We start from the raw sequence: 25,376 nt of genomic DNA on the forward strand, positions 1-25,376 counted from the left end.
CACGTCAGTTAAATATATTGATTAAATGGGTGGGAACAATTGGGGCAAAGTATCACAATGTACAGTATTTTGTTTGAATGACAGCAAAATGTCAAGTTTTAGCAGGCAATCAAAGAAGTCAATGCAAAGGAGAAAATAAAATCCAGCAGATGAGCAGGGTGTTCCAAACTTTGGTTTGTGACCCAAAATGTCAGATTTCAATCATGTAAACTGCAATTGGGGACATTTTCAAATGGAAAATGTGGATGTCTTTATCTTTATTTTGATGGATTCAATTTTTTTTCATGATTTAGAAAATATAAAATGCAATTTACAAGTCGTGTCTTAATTCGGTTTTCTGTACACGACTTGGGAGGTCGAATCCCAACATTGACAGTCGCACTGTCTGGGAGCAGACCTCATTCAAAGCACAAAGCTATAAAATAAAATAAAAGCAAATTAATGATGTGCCGAATTGCACCGTGTAGTCCCCTTACGTTATGGCTGGATGCGTTTATTCGTGTGTGTGTGTGTATATTGAAGTTCAGTGCACATATTCATCATCGCTGACATCTGAGTCGTCGGCCTCTACCTCGCCTTCAATCACAGACTTCTTCCCTCGGCAGCACGACACCACCAGCCCAATGAGGAAAGTCTGCAGAAAATGTTTAACGCACATTGGCGAGTGTCGAGCAAAACGAAAAGCTTTTAGGATCAGAATGATCTATGGCCGTGATTTAATGTGTGTTTAGGGTTTGCCCTATCAATTCAAATGAGAATGTGCGGTCACATGCAAATGGATTTTTGCAAAATCATTGGAGCATCGACCGTGCCTACGGTAGAAAAGATGGCAATTTTTGTAAATCATGGGCAACCATGATGATAATTTGCTAGCACAAACATGCAATTTAGCTTCCGCTTAGAAAAAAGGATTTAAGAAATAGAGACCTGTTATATTGAACACAAATGTGCTTTTTTGTCAGTTGTACTTTGTGTCTTCTAGTAGTAAAAGGGCATTTAAATGTTCTTGTTTGCACGAAACGCTTGTTTGTTACAGTTAATGATATCAGCATTATTGGGGAGTTTATTGTGAAAATGCTAATATTTGATTTAAATCATGGTGTAAAATGATTACATGAAATGATTAGGATTTTTATACCATGCAATATTTATGTTTATTTTCTTAGTTGTGCACAGTGGCTTAGATTTATTCAATATTTGTGATTTGAAAGTAAGGGACCTCTTGCCCCATTTACCTTACCATTATACAGAGTGAATGGTTTAATAAGTCCTGGGGATTTACGCACCGAGAAATAGATCCTGAAATCAACTTACCACAATAAAGGCCCAATTCCCAAAGTAGTAGATAGTACTGAAGAACCAAAACTTGTGGAGGAAAAGATATGACCTGGTCATCATGCATTGATCTGAAAAACAAACAAAAAACACAGAATACTCAAACATCAACTTTGGTGGTTGCTGAATGCTTTCAAATGTTTGACTGTGATTGTGATAAGATTTTTTCTACTTTTTAACAGACAGATATTTTATTGAATACAACTGTTGGTTTGCAACTGAAACTTTCTCCCATGAAGTGTAAAAAGTAACGCCACATAAAAAGCTATGTTTAACATAGGTTGTGGGTTAAAAATGTTAGCTTTCATTCACTGGTGTTGCCATTGCTCCGTTACATGGTTTCGAACGGATTAATCAAATCCGTTTTTTAATGACCATTATAAATTACATTTAAAACCCAAGTCGGACCACTACGAATGGCATTTAAACCCGTATCAGAGCATTAGAAAGTACATTTAGGATGTACTGCAACATCACAATGTTAAAATGACAAAAACATTCTTTCCCATTGAATACAGTAATCGGCTAGGTTATGTACATCTTATTGATGATGCAACACAGCACGAACTGGATAATTTAGAGTGGAGAAGGGAGAAAAAAAACACCTGCAATATAACCGTAAACGCTTATATTCATCTTGATGACCTCACTCCCTATTTTTCACTGCTACCTGGGCCATCTGCAGCCCTCCAGCTGCTCTCCTGAACTTCCACATCTCCGAGTGGGACCCACAGATGGTCCACAACAGCAGCCTGACAAAATGTATTATGATGTACGCTGCTGACCTCTCTAACGTTGGAATCATTAACGCTCTCTGAGAGGAGCCTGGGGCATAGTGTACAGCTTTTCTTACTTTTACACGCCATATCTCCAAGTAACACCATGCATAATGTAAAACCTCCATCCCACCATTCATATATAGGCGCTTCCAACTTGCTGATGTGAATATATTTTACACAGATGTACATTTTAAGGTTTCAACTTTAATAGAATGATGAGTATCACATGTAGCACATCCAATAAGAATCAAATTTGTAAATAGCAATATTGTTGGGGGAAAAAAACATCATTTGAACATCGTCACCTGGATCGATATGATGATATAGCAAAACAAGAATGGTCTAACAAGACATTATCACAACATACTGCGTGCTTGAGGGGTTCAATCTAGGACATACTAGCACATTGTAAGTGAACATTGCACCTCTTGTTGCGACCTGGTTAACCACTTTCCTTCATCTATGTACATGAGCAATAATTGTTTTTCCATTGCGAATCCTTTTTTTTCAACCAGTAGAACATTAAAGACATTTCTTGCTCAACTCATTCGGGACGTGAACTCCATCATACGCACAGCTACGGCTTTTCAGGACAGCTAAAATGAAGACTAACTCTTTGAACAAACCCCAATTTATATTTGACGATATGAATAGTGTTGCATCATAAGCAACAGTATGTTAAATAAATGAAGAAAATGAACATGATGTAAAAAATTCAACACACTACTAAGAACTATTTCAACTCTCACTAAAACATTGATCATTCACCCTTGTTTGGTTAAGTGTTCTTAGCATAGCACTCTTTTAAATAGTAAATATTCTAATGTCAATCAAATCTCAATTGCAGAGGCATGTGAAGACCTCTATGGGAGACAATAAATTGTACGCAATATTTGATGAAGTCATTGGAATTAAGTTTCCTGAAATAACTAAGAGGAGCTAATAAAAAAAATAGGTATATGGTCCCGAATATGGTTAAGTGGTAGAGTTTGAATTTGTTCATGTATTGTGGCCTTTTGTGAACATGTCAAGATAAATGAACAAGGATAATTGTAGGGGATTTATAAGGGATTGTGACTTCAATGAGACAGAAACAATGAGTCAGTGAACATTCAAAGTCAACCATGAGACTTTGTGTAATCTATCGGTTAAGTGTGATATTTTTCATCCAGAACTGAGAAACATGCCAAAAAGAAGCGTGAATATCATGTCAGCATCTGCTGTCTGCATAGTAAGTTATATTCTTTTCAATTAATGAATAATGCACACTTTCTGAGGGAGACCTTTAAAAGGTTTCAAAGAAGAGAAACAAAATATTCCAAGAATGAAGATGATAAACTCTTTAAGGAAGATCCATGCTTTTCTCTTGGCAGGCCCATGCTCCAAATCAAGCTCTCCTACAATTTAATACCTTCAAAATGTTTAATTGCTGCAGCTATAATATTGCCACGCTCACATAAGCACAACTCCCCATGAAGAATTAGTCTTTTCACTAATTTGACAATGTTTTGCATATTTCTTAGACAAATATACTCACCCAAAAACAACTTTTTTAAACAGGAAATATTCAAGACAAGATCCCTGCCATAAGAGGCACATTGAATTGAATAAAAATTCATTTTATCTGCTTAGTGTGAATGGCGGAATATCTGTATCCATAATTCATATTTTGCTTGCTACGATGTACAGTTTCATGTTTTTGGTGGCTGGTGTGCCGTAATGAATGTTGGCATGGTGACAGCAAAAGGTTAGATACTGCATTAGCAAATAGTTGTGCTTGTTATTATTCTTCTTGATAAATAATAGATGTGAATAAAGATAGCGGAATAGTGTTGTACATGAAATGGCTTTGTTGTACACTGGCCTAGCTTTCCTCCATCTTACACTCAACCTGTGAGGAATGAATCTTTGATCATGTGCAGCGGGATCCAGCACCTTCTTGCTATTAGACCCCTGCTACCTTACAAGCAAAGATGACATACTCACCCTTGGGTGCATTGGCGTCGCAGAACTTAGTGATGCCAATTGAACTGTTCCCCGACGTAAGGCCCGATGAGGGACTCTGGTTAAAAACAAAAACGAGAGCTATAATGTCTCAAAAGCTTCTGAAGATGACACATCCAGATAGAACCATTGGACAGCAGGACAAATCCATATGACTATATTTAATATATCAGGTTTCGGAAGGGCGTCATATTTCAGTTTCGTAAATATGTTCTACAACACCAGATTGACACACAGGAGCAACACATTTTTCTCAAGATTTTCTCAATATGATTTGAAGCAAAGTCATTTCAAGGAAACAGAAGCCCTTGTTAAAAATGGGACATTTTTAACCTTATTATTTGAGCAATTTATTGGTTTTCAAATTGAAATAGTCATGAGACAGAAGACGGCGAAAATAAATGAAACAAATAAAACAATTTAGTTTGGACTCATACAAATTACATTTCCTATTCTCAAAGGAATGGGTGGATATTTTGCAACAACAACAAAAGGGTAAGCTGTAGACACAGAACATCCCCAAATCCCAAAAAGACACCCACACAGATTATCTGAAAGGTTTGCCTGTCCAATAAAAACTAGTCTCTGAGGAGACCCCACCTGGGCCTAGCGGAAACCATCACCAGACCCTTAACGAGGCTAAAAACTAAGCAAAGGGTGGGAAGGCGCAATAAATAGAACTTTACTCACCTGTTGGAGATATTTCTGGCTTCCATACATGACATACTGAGGGGCAAGACTGTAGATCATGTAGCTTGTATGGAGCACAATCAAGAGCAAAATCATGCAGAGGAAGAGCAGAGCCTGGGGGCGGGTTCTTTTCGGTCGAATTTTATACAGCTGCAAAGGAGAGAAAAGATGCATTCAAATATGCATGTGCGCTTCAATATGAAAAAAAAACATAATAAATCTGGAGTCTTAATTCACCCTTATCCAGAAGAACCAGATACCCATGTTGCGAATCCCCGCCATGGATGTGAGTACAAAATACATGGTGATAACTGTAATAAGGATATAATCCAATGGAAAAACCTGCAACCCCAAAAATCAAAAGATGAATACAGCTTCTATGTATATTATACAGTTGAGTACATCTAAATGAAGATGATGGTGAGGATTTCCCCCAAAAAACATCAACGGATACTCACAGGCTGCAGGACGAGTAAAAGTTCATTCAAAGGATTGGTTAAATTGGTGCCAAAAATAATGAAGCCAGACCCCATGCCAGCAGAATGGAGAGCTTTATCCAAACTAAAACACAGGATAAAAACCTTAATGCCCATTTGTGCTTTATTAAACGGAATGGAAAAAAGACTTACTTTGAAATGAAGAGGGCAACAGCGAACAACAGAGCAACTAGGATGAAAAAAATGCCCAGTATAATCTGCAAAGAAAGATAATACATATATTTTTATTATTAAAAAAATCAATTGAGCCAATGCTATCGCCTTAAAAAGCATCTACTGCCCCGTATAAAACAGTCATCTCTAATGTGATGGCGAGACCATATGGCACAGCCCTCCAATTTGGCACTGATGCCAAAGGTGACAAAAGGAAGCAACAGTGCAGTCCAGACTCAAGCATCGAGCTTCTAGCTTGGAAGCATAGCTGCAGCCAAAAAAGCAATAAAGCTTATGAAATGCTGGAGGGACAGATTGTATTGAAAAAATATTGTGCCAGACAGGAAGACAAAATAATTGACCGACACTTATGTCAACGTATAGAGTCATTTAAACAATGGTAAATGGACTGAAGTCTGGAGGAAAACATTAAAAAATAAGGGGAAAAAAACTGGCTTATTTTTGGTTCCTGTCTGCCAATTGGCCAACTGGTCACACACAGTGGGCGAGGGCTTCAAAAATTGAAAACAGATGATAACATAAAAATGTTAAAAAACAAAACAGTGACGCCAAAAAGCTATTCATAGTGTTTTACTTTTTCCACATTTTCTGTTAGGTTAGAGCCTTGTTGAAGATAGCAATTATTTGATTTTTTTCTTAATTGAAACTACAACACAGCATTATTAATTAAGATAATCTCAATTTGAAAAAGTTCGCAGAATTTTGATTAATTAGTATGACAGGTGACGGAAAAACAACATTGTCAATATCTATATAACTGTTTTTAAATGCAACGCTTGTGTAATTGTCGTCCATTAGTAGCATTGTGGCAGTGAAAAATACCAATTTGCTATTTCAGATTGGCCCTATCTAGTCTGCACTTGAATAAAAGGCAAAAGTAAATAAACAAGCTACAATGAATCAGAAAATATTTCTTGAAAAAACAAATATTAAGATGCGCAACAACAAAAAAATCTACCGAACTATGCTTTAAATCACGTGGGAAGGAAAATGTATTTTGTTGCAAAACCAAATATCCAGGAAATTATCCATGCCCTTGTGCATGTTCCTGAGCTGGAAACTTCTGGAGTCATTAATTTTTTCTTAAAAAAAAAAACTATTCATATTGAAACACTGGGATGCAATGGCAATCTGATACGGATAATTCGTTTAATATTGATTGTAAACCTACTTTGAAAGGTCTGAGAGCACCGCCCATTTTGTTGCAGCAGTTCCTCTCGGCAATTTCCAGGTGCCTCCCTCTCCGTTGAAGGACCTGCAGCTTTCCTTGGAGCTCCTGCAGGCTTTTTCTGTCCCGTGATGACAAAGGCCTTCCATCTTGACACTGTGGAGTAAATCAAAGAATCCCAACACATGTTAAACGTCATCATACATTCTCATAATATGAAGCATCACTTCCATCCGCTGGCAGGTGTACAGCAGTAATACGATTTTCTAAGATTGCATTTTCACAGCAGAGCGCTACAAGACCCGCGCCTCTCCCCCGTTCAATGAAAAAAAGTAATCGCCGATTATATTGGTCAAAGGTCGTCAGAGGTGGGTCGTAATGTGTTGTATTTACCACGTTACATTTACTTAGCTTTCTGAGAAAAAAAAATAGTTCTATCGCGACATACTTTTGGTCGAGTAGAATTGTGAAGAAAAAAACGCTCGTCGTACTTTTGGGCTACATTAAAAGTCATTACCGTATTTTGCTGTTTAATATACCCGGGTATATTAAATGATTTTTGCTTTTTTGAGCCTCCGGTTTGTGCGCCATTTAATATACTCGGGTATATTAAATGGCAACTCAGCTTTTTTGGCAAGATTTGTATGGTGTTCATGGGGGCATAATTATAGATACTTAAGTTCAATAAAATTCCAAGTCAGACTTTATTCAGCAGTAAGAAGTTTTAACCTGAGCAGTAAGTAGTTTTAGTCTGCAAAACGTTGATGTACCCCGTCATGGCATAAAGAGTGTGTAGTGGATCATACCTTCCCGTTTGTGCGCCATTTAATATACGCCTGCCGTTTAATATATATTAAATGGGGGGGGTATATTAAACAGCAAAATACGGTAATTTTTTCTTTGTCAAAATTTACAGAAACTTCAAAACTCTCTGATAGTCTCCATTAAATTGTGTATGATCAAATAAATGCATTGAGGATCATTAGGGATGCGTGTGTCACACCTTGGATTTCAACTTCTCGATCTGATGCTCGACATCATCAATGTCTTCTGTGTTTTCCAGCCGCTCATACACCACGCTTCGTGTGCCTTTAATTAGATTCAAAGGCAGCACCGACATACCATAAGCCTGAAAAAACAAAAAAAAACAAAGCTACTACCCTAATCACACATTATAGTCATGTTGCATATGCCGCTTGCATCCCCCAACACGTGCCACCTCGAGCCCGACACAAACCAAGAAGTTGCAACACTCCATGAAGGTGAGCAAGTATGCATGCCATGAACAAAGTGTTATCATTTGAGCACTCATCCTCTGGCCGCAGGGGTTATTTTTGGATGAGGAAGATTAAAATGCGAGAACGTAACGTATGAATTACTGGTGAATGTGCAGCAACCATTTTGGGAGAATAGCATCAGATAAAAAAAACACCATGCTGTAATGTACAGCTTAACAGTGCCCCCATGTGACAGCACTATAGCCTCCAAAGATTTCATGTGATCCATTTTAAGGAGAGTTTTGGAGGCAATCTAGGTTACGGGAAAGGGCGTCAAAGTACTGTGAATGATGAATGACATGAAACACATTTTTTTTCACCTTATTTGGTTCAATGATGTAAAAAGTGACGCTTATATTTGCACGCATAAACAAATAGACAAATAAAAAACAAAGTGAAGAGGAAAAAAAGGCCATTTGCACTGAACTCAAACTGCTTTTAAATCTTTGACATTTGGGATTTAATCTCCTGAAGGGATGTTTGAACTTTAATTCAAAATGAGGGGCACCTCTAAAGGCTGACAACACACCGATCAATACAAATGAATATAACAGAGGCAAGTCAATGCGCTCTTATTCACCCTGTCATGTCTCGCTTTTACAAACCCAGCACGGGGAGTCATTTATAGGCTGGTAATAAAACAAAAGACACGGTCTATGGTCTATGCTACGAATGGTTCGTCGCCCTGACAAGCACGCTGCCCTCTTTCTTTTTCTTTCCAAGAATCAGGGCGTATTTTTAAAACAACTTTTTAATAGTTTCTGCATGTTTTACGAAGCATTCTGGTGTCGCATGGGATCTGAAGAAAGGCTAGCCTATTATTAGTCTCAAATGTGGATCTGCGCTACGGGCGAATGTCGCCTCCTGCAATGAATCATGGAGCTCTTAAGGCCGGAGCATGTCCAGAATATCAAATACACTCATAAAAGGAAAACCTGTCCAAGATCCCTGGAGAAACATTTCCCCTCCCCTCATGTGCAACAACATTAGAGAAATATAAAAGAGGGGAAGAAAAACAGGTGTCCCTCTGCTGGAGTCGACATTTGTACTTCACGTATAGTCGTGTGTGATCATTTAGTTGTATTTTTTGTTTTGTTTTTAAATGCACTGCAGTTAATAATAACCTGAAAGATGCCCAGAGCTGAATGGTAGTGAGTGTCTATGTATTGTGACTTGCTGGAATAGCGGTAAATACTTGTCTAAAATCATTAAAAGTGACTGTTAAGAAAGAATTAGCGAGACCAAGCCGTTCTTAATTAGCATCCCCTTTGTTTAGAGCACAGGTGTCAAAGTGCTGGCCCGGGGGCCAAATCTGGCCCGCCGCATCATTTTGTGTGGCCCGAGAAACTAAGTCATGAGTGCCAACTTTCTGATTTAGGATCAAATTCAAATCATGATAGATGTACATTACATTTCCTGATTTTCGCCTTTTTAAAATCAATCATTGCAATTTTTTTAATCCAATTTTTTTCAGTTTTTAGTTCAAAAAGCATTTTGTAAAGTCTAAAAATAAATATATAAATATTTTCCATTTTCCACTTTATTATTGAACATAATTTAAAAAAATCTTTTGTTTCCATTTGAAATCAAAAACATGATTAAAAGAAATGTTCCATTACTAATAAAAAAAAAGCTCAAATAAACATTGTTTTAGATCTATAAAAACTGACTATTTAGGTCTTTTGATCCAGTTCTTTTAATTCAATTTTTAAAAAACATGAAAAGCAAAGATAAGAAAACTTCCAAAATCTGGGTGCACTAGAATGATTGAAACTAATCGCAGATAAAATAAAGACATTTGCCAATATGAATCTTAACAACAAATAGCCTTGTTGATGAAGCATGTTTGAATTTATTCACATAAAGTGAATTTGTATAAAAATTTCACCTTTCTATCTCATATCTGTCTCAATCAGGACACACAAGGGAAGTTAAGGAATGTCCCTTATGATTGACTGTACAAACACATTTACAAATGAAATGATTCGTTTTCTGTAATCAGAACAAATCTAATCGCAACTTTTTGCTAATCTTTTGAGCACTGCAAAGTCGAACAAATGAAAAGGACTTATTAAGCATGAGCGTGTCAGTCCATCGCCAGCAAAATAATTAAGCCTCTTCTGTGACACTTGTGTAATTAACATTGGCGTGTCTAACCTGACACCTACTAAAAAGCAGCAAGCAAAGTCTGCAAGCTTTTGACAAAGAGCTTAAAACTATTTCCCTAAAAGTCATGTATAATTGTTTCACTAAAACAGCACTACTCTGACAAAAGGTCCCACCAAAACCACATTTTAGACACTTCAAGAGCTGTAATTTTATAAAAACCTTTGTTGAGGATTTTTTATAACAGTGTGCCTCCTTGTTTTTGTCTGTGAGATTGTGACCAGACAATTATAATGTAATATTTGACTATAATGGAATTTTTGGTTACCTCAAACATCTTACATAACATATTAAAACATACACTACTGGGACAAGAAATGGAATATTCACACAAAGCATTATTTTTGGTGAAATAAGATAGAGAAAATATTCAAATCGTTGTGATAAAATTAAAAAAAATAAAGACATTACTTTGATTCATCTCAATTTGAGGTCAGCATTTGCTGCCAACTACGAATTGAACTATTATTGTAAATGCAAAAATATATTTTGTAATGGAGTGATTGAGGTGTTTCATATACATTATTGTCTGGTATAAACTATATCAGTGTTGGAAAAAATAGTATTATTATGAATTTCAAAACAGAAAAATAGCTTTCACAGCACGTGATTTGAAAAGCCAGTGGGAAGTTTGAAAGCCAGCTCTAGTTTGCAAACGTACTTGGTCATTAGAAACTCTATTGAAATCTGTGAGAACACTGGTTAAAACCCCAGTTGAGATGGATTAGTGATCCTAAAGGAAGATTGGTTCTACAACTTATTAGGTTCTGTATTATTCATTAGAAGCTCCACATTCAATTGTTGTGTCATTTGTCAAATGGGACTCTGGGCTCAACTGAAATTGGATAGATTGAGGTTGCTTGTCACGAGTGCTTTCAATGCTTGAGTTCATACCCAAGAATTTTTCCCATATTTGGGTCCCCCGCCAAGCTCAATATACGTTACTCCGAAACTGTGAGCCATGCTCTGACCTCTACAGACAATACATCATGGGAACTATAAGAAATGGCTTTTATGACTATAAAAACATGGAGTATCAAAATGGGAATCTTAAAATAAAGACATATGGTTAGGAAAATTGATAAAGAAATAAAACCGGATACAGCAAAGTACAAAATTAAGATGTGTGCCCACATCATATTTTGGGCACTTTGAGTTATTTTATCCCAAGTGAAGTACTTCATGTAACTAAGTTGAAAAACAGTGGGGAAACTGCTTTGAATTTTGTAGACTGATACTTAGAAAGCATCAATGGGTAAGTAACATTTTGCCAAAAATTCAAATGAAATTCACATTGAAAGGAAATAATGGCGCTGTCAACTCACTGTGTAGGTGATAACTGCCAGCATTCCAATCAAGGTCAACGTGCTGATGGAGAAAGCCAAAGCAGGTAGACCATCTGCAAGGTAAAGAATTTCACAATCATAAAACCTCGGAACATCATTTGAATTCCAACCAATCCAATCCGAAAATTTTATATACCCGATTTATCACAGTTCCGAAATAGACCCTTCAACCATTAAAGAAACATCATTCTCAGCTATCAATGTTAATTAATGGTTTCCACCATATAAGTAGGTTTAGAATGATGAATATTCGCGTAGGTGCTGTTGAAACAAATTGCTGTTATTCACATGCAACTTTTGTGCCAATAAAAACTCTTCAGAGTAGTAGTTCAACCAGCTAAAACTTGGGTGGGAAAATAATTGAACAGGATGATGTCTTGCTGAGTTGCACAAATGTAAAAAGGAGAACAAAAAGCCCCAAGCCACGTTTGCTTCAAGTGTCTGTACATAGCAGTTGCAATAAGCCACGTCATATGTTTACAGCATAAAGAGCCTGACATTGTTATATCTCTCCAAAATACTCCCACACTTACAAGAAAAAAATAGATAAAAGTGAAGAATGGTAACTACATTTTCCAGACTACAAAAGAAAACATCTCCAATGCAAGGCTTTTTATGTTGGCGTCACTCATCGGTGTTTGTTTTTGATCTTTCATTGTCATTTTTTTCCAAAAGAAATGGATAAGAACAGGTGAGAATTGATATTAATACTCTTTAAATGTAGATTTGCTCTTCCTACATCATTTTTTAATAATGTGGTGCTATTAAACCTTTGATGTGGACAAAAAAGATGTCTGGGTTTTCAACAAAAGAAATGCTAATATAACTGCTCGATCTGGGGAAGATAGGTAAATTGAGTTAAGAAGTATCATCTTTGATTGAAGCATAAAGGGGACCACCCATCAGGCAAGGGCAACAGTAGGTGTCACAGCAGCTGTCAAAGCTGGGGTTAGAAGAGGGGGATTGATGAACAGACTGATAGCCTCTCTCCCCTGTCAAGATCCCACCTGTCATAGGCTTCTGTGTAAAATGCTACACAGTTGTCGTTGTCCAGATAGCCCTTATGCTCTCAACAGCAACTTCACAACATGGACATTAGCTATTGATGGTCGACCCTCTTCGTCCCTGCTTTCTCCTTGTTGAAGAAACAGTTTGATTAGGGAATATTTTGTCCATTGTGGATAATGTATGCCATTCCGTATTAGCTTTTGTAGTTAGTGTAAAAGACGCTCAGCAAAAGAAGTTGACTTGTCCATAATGCTGTTGTGACCTCACCACTATAAAGTTTGTTTGTTGATCCAAGTCAAAAGCATTTCCCATTCCATGTTACTTTAGTGATACTTTTGCTGGTTTTACAAATGACAATTGCCTCAAAATTGCTTCCACATTTAATGGATGCCTGGCCATGTTCCATTAGGATAATAATATATGATATTTAAATCCACTTGCTGGGCCAGGTATTCTCTTATCCTGCATTTACCCATCATCTAATTAGGGATCTCCAAACCAGAATGGGCCCGGGCAGGTGCTGTTTTTTTGTTCTAACAAGTCAAACGCAGACTGCTTGTTACGATCGCGCCGAGACGTCGTGGCGCGATCAGAGGGATTTCGACCCAGTAGCGGGGATGCAGGAGGGGACGAGACGAACTGAGCTCATGACAGTAACTTTAATGACTCAAAAAGCTTTACAAAATAACAAGGACTTGTACATCCCAAAACGAAACAAAACCGGAGCATGGAGAACAGTACCGTTGCAGCGATGTATGCAGTGTCACGCAGGACGATCCGACAATGACTACCACTTCCGTGGTGCTTAATTACCCACATCAGGAAGTAATCAAGAATCACTCGCAGCTGCTCTACCCTAACGGCAAGCCAGCAGGGACAAACGAGCTGCTCCTGACACTGCTTAACCAATAAGGTTTCTGCTAAAGCAATCAACACTTGACTGCAATTAACCAATTATACTTGTAAAGCACCAGATCATTGAGTAGGCGTCGTCTTATCTGGTTGGAATGAAATCACCTGCTGCGGGCTTTATTGGAAAAGTTTGCGGAACCCTGAACTACGTGAAAGTGAAGGGCACAACAATGGCACCTAAGGCAAATACAATGCAGTATGTCTGATGTATATGATGCAAATAAATACTGAATATATGGCTACCAATGTTGCACTCTATATAGATAGAGGTCGCGGTTCTATGTGAATGTAATGAATACATTGTCATAAATGTAATGTTTAGGTTATTCAAATTAGCCTCAAGCAGCTTCACAACCCTGTGGAGGGGAGGTATTACAGATAATGGATGGATGGATGGATGGATGGAGATCCAGTGGCCATAGTGACAATGTATAGTCAAGCAGTCAGAGCTGCCAAATGTTGCTTTCCTTAAAACAATTAACCTCCCATCTGGAGGTAAAGGAGAGAGGAGGAATTATAGCGAGGATGATCCTCAATTTTCCACCAAGACACTGTGGAATTTTTCCCCCCTGCGTCTGGGGAGGAAGGTTAGGAAGCAAGCGTGGGGGTCCACTATTGTGTAAAGAGGCAGATGGTTCAGCTTGCTTCTTGATCTGCATATGGCAAAGATCCAGAGGGCTCCGAGGAGTTCATATTTTGCATTTTCCCTCCATTAAGATACATATAAGCATATTAAGCAATGTTCTGTTCAACAGGTCAAGACACTTGAGGACAGTGCAGTCAGTTTAGGGAGACGCGTTAACATTTTCACTGCAGCTTTCATTTCAGTATGCCTTTTAGGGTTGTTTCCATCTATAAAATGTTATCTCAAAAACAAAAAGACAGTCAACTGACCTTAAATATATGAAGTATATGGTGTGTTATACTACTACAAAACAGTGGTATGTTCATTTTGAAAAACGTTCGAAAGTATCAATTTCTGAAGAAACATGAACTCGTGCATGCAAATGTTTATTTACTGTTTCTTAAACATAAAGCAAATTGGATTTTTTACATTTGCAGCAAACACTGATCAGTTAAAAATCTATTCATTAAAAAGATCAGGCAATAAAAGCACAATACTTACGCCCACTGCCAAGCTCCTCAAAAAGGTATTGAACTTTCTCCCATTGCGTGGCATTCTGTTGTGGTGGAGGCTCAAGTGGAACAAATGCTCTGATAACAAAATAAAGATTTTGAAGCAGTTAGTTTTGGTTGCAAAAATTGAAAATAATGTGTGTGTTTTTAAACAATGTAAGTAAAGTCTGGTATGGTATAAAAGAGGAACAAAGTCTTCGATTCATACTGTTCTGTGGGGACCGATATATACTGTACATTCTCTTAATTCTTCAGTGTATTTCTATCCCCAACAAAAAGACTTGGAACATGTGGACATAATCTAGACAGGCCAAGGACTGCACTTTACAGAGCTGAAAGGTTTTAATCTCAATTGTATACATGTGGCAGTAAAAGGTGAGAAAGCATTTAAAGGGAAACAATAGCAAGCAATAAGCTGCAGAGTGAACTGCCTCCAGACAAAACAGTGGTGTGGTCTTTTGGCAGAAAGAGAATTCACTGTGAAAGCTACATTGTTAAAAATAGAGATTGGAAGGATTGAACGTACAAAAAAAGCAACAGGTTCATCACTTCAGATGTACTTTAGCCATCAAGTAATTGACTGTTTAGTGAAGCAGCACAAGAAGCCGTTGTGAATTTAACTTACCCAACTAATAGCAGCACTGAGCAGACTATGACAAATCCAATTGTGTACTTCAGACCGTTTTTCACTTGCTGCGATGAAAGAAAAAACAAACAAACTGGTCAGTAGAGTACATTCACAAAACATTTACGGTCATCAAATTATTTTCTCACATTTTTTCCCAAATTAAAGTATTATAATTTTTGAGGTGTTTACATTTTCAACCTTGTGCACCCCTTTTTAAAAGGGTATTGGCAGCCCAACCTAAATTAGAGCTGCCTAAATTGGTGGAAAGCTCTCCAAAGGCTTCTAGTGTCCAGCTGGAAAAGCTGTAATGCAAGCTGGATGTGATGGGTGACCAGGCTGATGGGTACAACCACACGCTGGATGCGGTGTAAAACCCATCTCTGCACGAGGGATGCCAACTAGACGTGGGCAAGCAACCTGGCATGACAAAGTCCAAAAAAGGCATGGAAATTCCACCAATTAGAAAATTTAGGACCAAAACCTTCTGACTGAAACTAAACAACATTATCTTTCTGGCTTTGGCAGCCTTTTCTTCTGTAAACGAGTGCCCCATCTCCCCTCTTTCTTTCCCATTAGAGTGGATTGATAAACGTTCATGCCCTCACACTGGATTGAAAAACTTTTATGCCTTTGTGTTCCATCTCCAAACCCTCACCATGGGCAGGAGGATGTACGACTGTGACGCGTACCGTGATGGGTCGCAGCCCACATCCACATTTTTTTCTCTAATCCTGCCATTTCTTTTTCTTTTAAGCGGGTGAAAGGTCTTTTTTTTTACCGATATGGCTTGAAGCTCAGTCTATTTTCTGACAATGTAACATGAAATTCTATAATTGTCTCAGTCGGGCATTTAAAGGAACACTTACCGAGCATGAGTTGACATTGTCATCATCTCTTTCTTCATAGTAAAAATAAACAAAAGGGATCCAGAGAAAAACACAGAAGAGAATGATGGAGTAAAGGGCTGTGGAGAGAGAAATCAGATAAAGAAAAATGAATTTAATACATGTCTTTGACCATTGTCTACATGAAAAATGGCAAACAACTTCAATGTTAGCTGAAACCACAGGTTTACAAAAACTATAAAAAGACACGCTGCTACTCCCCCACCTCCTATCAGAGATCAACTCAGACAGAATTTTTCCCTTTTTGAGGTCAAATACGAGTGCAAAAACTATTTTCACATGCTACATTCAAGAATAGTGAATAAAAGATTGCTAAAGGGAATATTTCATTCTTCAATGTCAAAAGTTTACATAGATTAGGTCACATGTGTCAAAGTGGCGGCCTGGGGGCCAAATCTGGCCCGCCGCATCATTTTATCCGGCCCGAGAAAGTAAATCATGGGTGCCGACTTTCTGTTTTATGATCAAATTAAAATGAAGATTATAGATGCATATTATATTTCCTGATTTCCCCCTTTTAAATGAATAATTTCAATTTTTAATCCATTTTTTGTTGGGGGTTTTAGTTTAAAAATCATTTTGTAAAATCTAAAAATATATATAAAAATATTTTTTGTTTTCCACTTTAATATGGAACATAATGATTAAAAGAGATTTTCCCTTACTACGAAAAAAAGCTCAAATAAACACTTTTTTAGATCTATAAAAAACGGAATATTCAGGGCTTTTGATCCAGTTCTTTCAATCCATTTATAAGAAAAATATCTAAATATTATAACTAAAATGGTCTGGCCCACATGAAACAGAGTTGACGTTAATGCGGCCCGCGAACCAACCCGAGTCTGACACCCTTGGATTAGGTCAATAATTGATTAATTATTTATAGAACTATATAACTGACCTCAAAGAAACTGTGGGAAAGGGGGAAGGGGTCCAAGTTCAACCCTAACTACCTATGTGGGCAAAAGTTAAATACTTTCTTGGGAAAGAAATCAGCAATTTAATACCTGGTCTCTCAGGAGGTTATTCAGCATCAATAAATATTACTCATCTCAAGGAACCTTGAAATTGTTATAAGATGTACCCAGTTAATCCAATTGCAATGATGTGAAATTTCCCTTGACAGATTAAAAGGCACCAGTGAAAGTACACGTCAATTAATTTTTGTGAATATATTTCACGTTTTCCATATTTCCACAATCACGCCTCTATACAATTATTCACCCCAGTCAAATCATTAAAATAAAATAAAAATATGAAAAGTTAATGGGAAGTGTTTTCAAATAACATTAACTTTTTACACCCGTTATTGGGAATGTCTGTATAGAGTCAAGTCAAATATTGGGACATGAACAACATTTTTAATGAGGGGCTCTAAACACCACCACGATGGATTCTATGAAGACCATTCATGCTTGAAATGAAATCCCTCCAATGTTGTTGAACTGAGAAAATTTAGCAAGGAAGTATGTGCCAAAACATCTTCATAGTGATGAGAAAGACTGTTATAGAGAATGCTTGATTTCAGATGGCGAGGGGTTACAACGTATAGCAGACAATTAACTTTTTACACCGTGCCTGTCGCCTAAAGGATTTTTATTCTATTTTATTTTATTTCACAGAATGCGCTCAGCAATAAATACTTTTAGAAACCATTGTTGGAAAATACAATGCACCATGAAAATCAGCCATATGAAACTGAGGAAGCCATTTCTAAACGGGACCCAGAAGCAAAGGCTGCGATCAATTGAAATGGAGCGTGGCAAACTGGAAAACTTTTCCGTGGTTAGATGAATACTGATTTGAAGGACTCTTTTAAAACCTGGAACTCTATGTGATCCTGGCTTTTTGTGGCAGAAACATAACTATCAATTTGGCATACATGTTTGTTTTGCTTTTTTTTTAACACCAACTGTCATTGTAACCAGACATTATTATCCGTAAATATGTACTTTTTTGCTCTACAACCATATCCATTTAAACTCATTCACAACTTGATTAATGGAGTTTAGGATGATGCTGAAAGCCAATAAGTGCAAGGGATACTCCATGCTATGCAGTCACTGGCATATGCTTGTGGGTTACGGCAATGGGTCAAATTAATCATAACACCATGAATATTAACATACTGAGAGAATGAACGGTTCCTCCTGAATTACCATATATCATCCATTACTCTCTAAGCAGATCTTCCAGCAGGTCAGAACAAATGGCTGGGGATAAAACCTGACCACATTTATCCCTTCTGACAGAAGAGAGGACAATATCTTAAACGTGCTCATTTGTATGGTGTATCATATTGTTTTGGGTTTTAGGCATTGGAAATGTTTTTAAAAAAAAAACAAGATATACAGTGGTACCTCTACATACGAGCAGCTCTACCTACGAGATGCTCGAGATACGAGGAAAATTTCGAGCAAATAATTCGCTCTGGATACGAGAAAAATTTCGAGATGCGAGAAAGCTAGGTGGCCATGACATGAGAGGCTGTTTATCATTGTAGCGCACTGTCTTTTTTTGCTGCATCTCTTTCGTGTATAACAAATATCTGCAAGCACTGAACGGTTTCTTCACACGAGTTTCTCCTACACATGGACCAGAAAACGCACAACGCGCATGCGCGGGCAAAAAGAGGGCTTTCTGGGTAATGACGAATACTCGTGCACACAACACCGATAGCCAATGGCACCCTTTCTCAGAATAAAACTTTATTACCCACAATCAATACATGGGTAGGCTGAGCTCTTGCATTTTTTCAGTGTTATTCCTTCCTTAGCCTATTAGCTTCCGCGATCGCTCATTCAAGACTACTTCTCGTTGGCAAGTGGTCGTGCGTTATCCTATTGTGAGGACATTTGTGTGCATCATTTTCGGAATATTTTGAAGGGAATACAACAGCAAACAGCCCATCGATAGCGAACGTGAGGGTGGAGGCGTGGCAAACAGCTAAGCCGGCCAGAACGAAGGTAAAAAAAATTAAAACAAAATTAGAATTCAGTTTTGTGTAAAGTTACATTAAACGTATGTTTGAGTGTGGCTGTATATATTAATCCAAGTTAATTTAAATTTGTTTGTTCGGTTACGAGTGCGTTGTCGTGTTTTTGGTGTTTTTTTCATAGGGTTGGAACGAATTAATTAGTTTTTAGTTCATTTCAATGGGAAACGTTTGTTCGAGTTACGAGAAGATCGACATACGAGCTCAGTCCCGGAACGAATTAAGCTCGTATGTAGAGGTACCACTGTACTCCATATTCTAAAGCCCATAAGGAAGCAGTGTGAATTAATAAAAATTGCATTATGGCTTAAAAATAAACACTAGCCAATATATCAGAATCTTTTGCAGAGCCGTTTAAGGCTTAATGAGAAACATTAGACACTTGTCATCATCCAACCTTGGCGGTCCACAAGGGTATTTATTATAACCTAGACTTTTGCTCCCTGCTGACAAGTGAAATATATTCCATTTTATGTGAAAATTCCATGCCAGGGGACATTTCTTTGCGACACCCGACAACAAAGGACTCCAGAGGCTGATGAAAATATCTGTATTTGCAGGCATTTGCTGAAAGGTATGGCACCATGACAAGAACCTGTATCTCTGCTAAACATTCGGGAGATACGATGTGGATTAAACTGCAAGAGCCACAGTTGGAGAGTTTTAAAAGACCATTACTAGCCGTCACCATTTAAACTGGTCACATAGTATTGTAGTGTTCATGCATATATATGCAAAATCCTGATTCCAATGTTATAACATTGTGAAAACCAAAAGAAAAAAAAGAATTTAATGATTTGCAAATCATTTACAACTTTGGGTACTGAGGTTTGCTTTATTGAGTTAGTTATCCTACCAATCATTTTATTTGTAATTGAATAAAAAATCTAATTAAAATCAAACCATTATTTATCCAATAATTGTCAAATGGAGTTTACGTGATATTACAAGAGAGGCAATATCAAATGAGAATGGTTGTATCAATACTCACTAACTTATATTAAACTGAAACCTACTTTTTGGAAATTGGCATTTATTCAAATTATTATGAGCTCAAATAAAAAATTCTGAGGTAACTACAGGTTCAATTTAGTACATGTTTATTGCCAGTTACGATTACTATAAAAAACAAATGAAATGGTAGACTTTGCATATTACGTTGAATCAATAATTCATAAAAGGTTTTTTGATATATATATCAGTCATATATATATATATATATATGACTGATCAAAGTAAATGAAAAGGATCTGCACATATTCTGTAAAAACATTAGTAACTCTTTCAAGCTTCATATTGAATTGTGTTAAACAGCCTATTATGTAATGTTCATAATTTTCCACAGAGAATGCACTAATCTGAGTTGAGCTATAATTATTTTTTGATTAAGTCAAGCAGATTCTAAAGAAATCCCTTGTTAAGTACAGGATAAATTGAACAAAATGGCAATTGCCTAGTACTGCATGTGCAATATATATGTATACTGTACTACAAAAATAATTTAATCCTAAAAGCCTTGATTTGTGAGGGGTTTCTGAATGAACACACATAGAGCTTGGTCTCCACCTACTGGGGGAAAAATGGGGGGAGGGTGCCACTTCCTAGACATAATTAATATGCCTAATATTAGGTGGAATAATAAAGCTTTGAAAGGAATACAAATCCTATATTTTTGGTTCAGTCAGATAGTTCTAGTTCAGTTAGTTCCATATCAGTGTTCCCTCTAAGCTGCGCGCGTGCGCAATTGCGCACTACTCTCGTCCTCGCTGCGCAGCAGCAATCATATGGCGCGCAGTAAAAAAAAAAAAAAATCGGATTTTTTTTTTTTTTTTTTTTTTTTTTTTTTTTTTTTTTTTTTTTTTTTTTTTTTTTTTTTTTTTTTTTTTTTTACCCCTTTCCCCATGATGGCGCCGTTTAAGCGGCAGCAAGTGGCAGTAGCTCTGTCCACTTATGTTTTTCGTGTTTTACAGCATGTTTTACATGAAAAATGGACAGGTCGCCGAATGGACGTTCCGCCGAACGTTCATTCGGCGACCTGCCCGTCTGTCAAACGTCCGTCGGCGAAACGTCTTTAGGCGAATCATCCGAGTACCGATGATGTCGCTCACACTGGTACTCAGTGCGCTCAGGGAGGTTGACTTTCTGCTCAGACCAACGAAAAATTAGAGGGAACATTGTTCCATATGTCCTCCTACTATTTATTGGTTCCCACTGCCAAAAGAAATAAATATAGTTGGTCACCCCTAAATAAGATTGAACTAGGAGAGAAACTATAAAATTACACTGTTAAATACACTGAGAACTTTTTATATTGTCAGAATCATATCTTCAGTGTTATCGCATCAAAATATATAATTGAATATCTGCAGAAATGTGTGTGCTGTATTCATTTTGTTATGTCTTAATGAAGCATAGTTGAAATTTGAGGGTAGGATTAATCCACACCGGAAATTAAATGTAATTTGTATTTCTAGGGGACAAGAGATTGAAATCGTGGCTTTAGCATGCCCCGAAAAGAGTCTTTGAAAGCTAAAACTTTATTACTGTCGTATAATCAGAAGAAGTAGTTCATTGGATTGAGCTGTCGAAGCAAGGAGACAGCTTGTCATTTCTTAACAGACGGTGCATAACTGTGTTGCTTGGAGACACTTTAGGCTAGCAGCTGTTGGAAAATGTGTGATAGTGTCTCTGGAATGGCTGAATTTGCTGTCATCAGAGACAGCAGACTCAAAGCCAAACACGCAGGCCTATCGTGGGGACGTTTCAATGCCACTATAGTTTAATGTTAGAGAGCGATAACAAAACAGTGAGCAAAACATCCCAGATCTTGGCTACGCTATTGGAATACTAACAAATACCCTTATTAGAAACTTCTTGACCTCAATTGGGAACTGTTTTGTCTCACACATTTTGAGCATCATGCTGGATTGATTATGTGAGATATATTTATTCCAGGGTTTATTTAGTCCAGGGTGGAGTTTTTTCAGATGTTTCAATACAAAAATATCTGGCAAGAACTGAACGGAAACACTTTGAATTTACACGCCACAGGACGTGACGTACTCGGTCACAGTCAGGTTTTAAGCAAATTAATACTGTGACCATGCAAACGACTGTATGAGTAAAAGAATAGAAGCATTGTGAGAACAAATTTAATAAATTTCACTCATGAGTCAAGACTCGTGTCAAAGAATGACAGATTGCAGCTCTAATGGTCATAAGGGAGATTTTGAGACATAAGACAAACTGAAAAATTGCCGCAAGGGTAGCAATGCAGCAACACTCTCATTCAAAATTCACAAGATAGTCCACATTTTATCCCCATGTAATCCACTCAAGTGTCTGGATAAGAGAAAGCACTCACTGTAATATCCATACAGGACAGTATCTTCAATCTGTGCTCTTGTCTCATTGTTTAAGGCCCATTCCTGAGTGATAAGGGGAAAACAATATGAAAATCAACGAGATAAATATATATATAAATATATATATAAATATAAATATAAATATACATATATATATGTATATATGTATGTATATATTATATATATATGTATATGTATATATATAAATATATATATACATATATATATAATATATATATATATACATACATATATACATATATATATTTATATATATACATATATACATATATATACATATATACATATGTATAATATATAATATTCATAATAATACATATATAAAAATAATCCATTACATTTCTCAATAAAAGGGAACAGTGACAACTGTTATATATATTTATATATATATATATATATATTTATATATATATATATATATATATATATATATATATATATATATATATACATACATGCATGCATGCATGCATGCATGCATGCATGCATGCATACATACATACATACATACATGCATGCATGCATGCATGCATGCATGCATGCATGCATGCATGCATGCATGCATGCATGCATGCATACATACATACATACATACATACATACATACATACATACATACATACATACATACATACATACATACATACATACATACATACATACATACATACATACATACATACATACATACATACATACATACATACATACATACATACATACATACATACATACATACATACATACATACATACATATATAATTTTGTATAAAAAAAATAATGAAAAAAAAAAAATATATATATATATAAAATTCTGTATAATATATATATATATAATTCTGTATATATATATACACATACATATATATACATATATATGTATATGTGTGTATATATATATATATATATATATATATATATATATATATATATATATATATATATATATATATATATATATATATATATATATATAAATAACAGTTGTCACTGTTCCCTTTTATTGAGAAATGTAAAAAAATGGCTTGGTGACGGAGCTACAATGTAAAAGCAGTTGAATAATATGCATTGCTTAAAACGCCACGCAAAAAATGTTAAAAAGATGTCACTCCACACGCTGTCTTCAAACAAAACACAACACGTAACGAAATTCACGAGCCAAGAAATGAATTACGCGTTCAGACAAGACAAAGGGTCGATTCTTCTTCATTTTGAAAGGAACTTCCCGGCTACCTAAAAAGTGCCTGAGGAAATCCAATTTGTTTGATAGCAAGCTATTACCAGAGATAGCAGATACAAACCTTATAGGTGCCATTTGGGTACTTCATGAAGGAGACGAGGAATATATCCACAGGAAGAAGTGCTGAAGTTATCAACGCAATAGCTAGTGCACATATTGCTGTGATGGTTGAAACAACTTCACTTTCCTGGCGACTTTGAAATTTTCGGATGTAGACCCAACAGAATGCAAGAATTATCTTTAAAAAAAGACATAAAACTATAATTAATGCATACACCATTGCATGAACATGCGATATGTTACGTTTAATCATTCAAACTTTTATATACCGTTAAAAATAAACATTCAAGACCCTCTTCTTGATTTTTTTTTCAGTTGATGTTGCATTTGCATGAAAATAAGATCTTAAAAGGAGCAAATTAGTGTTGTTGTAAGGAAGGATAGAAACTTAAACGGCAGCCAGACAGTTAAACCACTTGGCACATCTTATAATGCACTTAGTTTGCTAAGCTACTTTCAAGGCCTCCATTTAAGACCTACGAAATTTTGTCGTCGACGGACTTGTTACTAAATTATTGCATCATATAGTACGTAATATAAAAATAGACTCTTTGTACATGATCTAACTGATGACATTTTCTAACTGCGAAATCAGAGAATTATGGATATACAGAGTTTATTAGATTCCAAAATTCCAAATGTATTTATAGATGAATGTATTCATGATAGATTTATGATCCATATGAAGTTATTTGCCCGGTTTATAATGACGAATGTTGATTTAATCAAATTCTAGAGACAGGAGAGTTGTCACAGGAATATCGCCGTGTAAAACACGTTAAGTAAGCAAATTAAAAGGTCATTCCGACGAATCTCAGGCAGTATTGTTTTACTATGAAAATGATCGTGTAATAATATAATGTTATAAGAGCTTACCAAAAGTATAAATGTGAAAATTGACCAACCGAGAGCCGACTCGGTGAGGAAAGACTGGGCGGCCATCTTCACTTCCTGCAATAACAAAACCACGTGGCTTGATGACGTCACTGTGATGAATCTTACGTCAGATGAAGCAACGCTCCCAACTCGTATTTTTTCTGCTTTGTCTTTTTGAAATAATATTTTCAATGCCAGACATTCCGTGATACTTTGACAGACTAAAAACGAGAAAAAAGTTAAGAAAACTGTCTAGCAAATACTATTTCTCAGCAAATAAAATTTGCTGACATTGAAAGATAGTGCCACAAGTACTGTATAGTCTAGTTAAGCTGAAAAAAATAGTTTACTTGTTAAAAAGAAATTACAAAAAAACCTTCCTAATCACCGGAGAAGCCCAATGGTTTATTTCATGAAAGGTAATAGGGTGTAATTTGTGCACATTAATTGCCTTTGCACATCAGACAGGTCCATTTTTTCCATACATGTTGATAGAATCTAATGCGAGGTATACCATTACATAATTGCTGAGCTTTGTCAGTGGCCTGTAAAAAAAGCTAGATCTTTGAAGGTTAACTCTTTGAAAAGTAGATCTTGGAGCAAAAAAAATTGAACACCCCTGCAGTAGGTCATGTGTGATACCTTCCACAAATGTGCTATGTTACAAGTCCAACCATTGAATTCTGAATTCGAACCCTAACAACAAAGTAGATCACGGGAAGTTGGCTCATTGAAAAATAGATCTTGGAACAAAAAAGTGTGAGTGCCCCTGCTTTAGATCAGATCCATCCA

At 36.5% G+C, this 25,376-nt stretch overlaps 1 protein-coding gene across 1 annotated transcript; it reads right to left on the reverse strand.

The window, feature by feature from the left end:
• Window positions 1-472: 472 nt before the first annotated feature.
• lmbrd1 (LMBR1 domain containing 1) lies at window positions 473-24,686 on the reverse strand. The gene is made up of 16 exons (XM_077613208.1): window positions 24,585-24,686; window positions 23,710-23,886; window positions 22,386-22,449; window positions 15,988-16,085; window positions 15,119-15,186; window positions 14,483-14,571; window positions 11,416-11,489; window positions 7,651-7,776; window positions 6,651-6,803; window positions 5,438-5,502; window positions 5,267-5,369; window positions 5,046-5,150; window positions 4,809-4,958; window positions 4,101-4,176; window positions 1,315-1,406; window positions 473-634 (listed from the first exon to the last, which is right to left on the reverse strand). The coding sequence occupies exons 1-16, from the start codon at window positions 24,648-24,650 to the stop codon at window positions 524-526; spliced, it is 1,617 nt and encodes a 538-aa protein (XP_077469334.1). The 5' UTR covers window positions 24,651-24,686; the 3' UTR covers window positions 473-523.
• Between the last annotated feature and the right edge of the window lie 690 nt (window positions 24,687-25,376).

Source organism: Stigmatopora argus, chromosome 11, assembly GCF_051989625.1.
Source record: "Stigmatopora argus isolate UIUO_Sarg chromosome 11, RoL_Sarg_1.0, whole genome shotgun sequence".
NCBI classification, from domain to species: domain Eukaryota; kingdom Metazoa; phylum Chordata; class Actinopteri; order Syngnathiformes; family Syngnathidae; genus Stigmatopora; species Stigmatopora argus.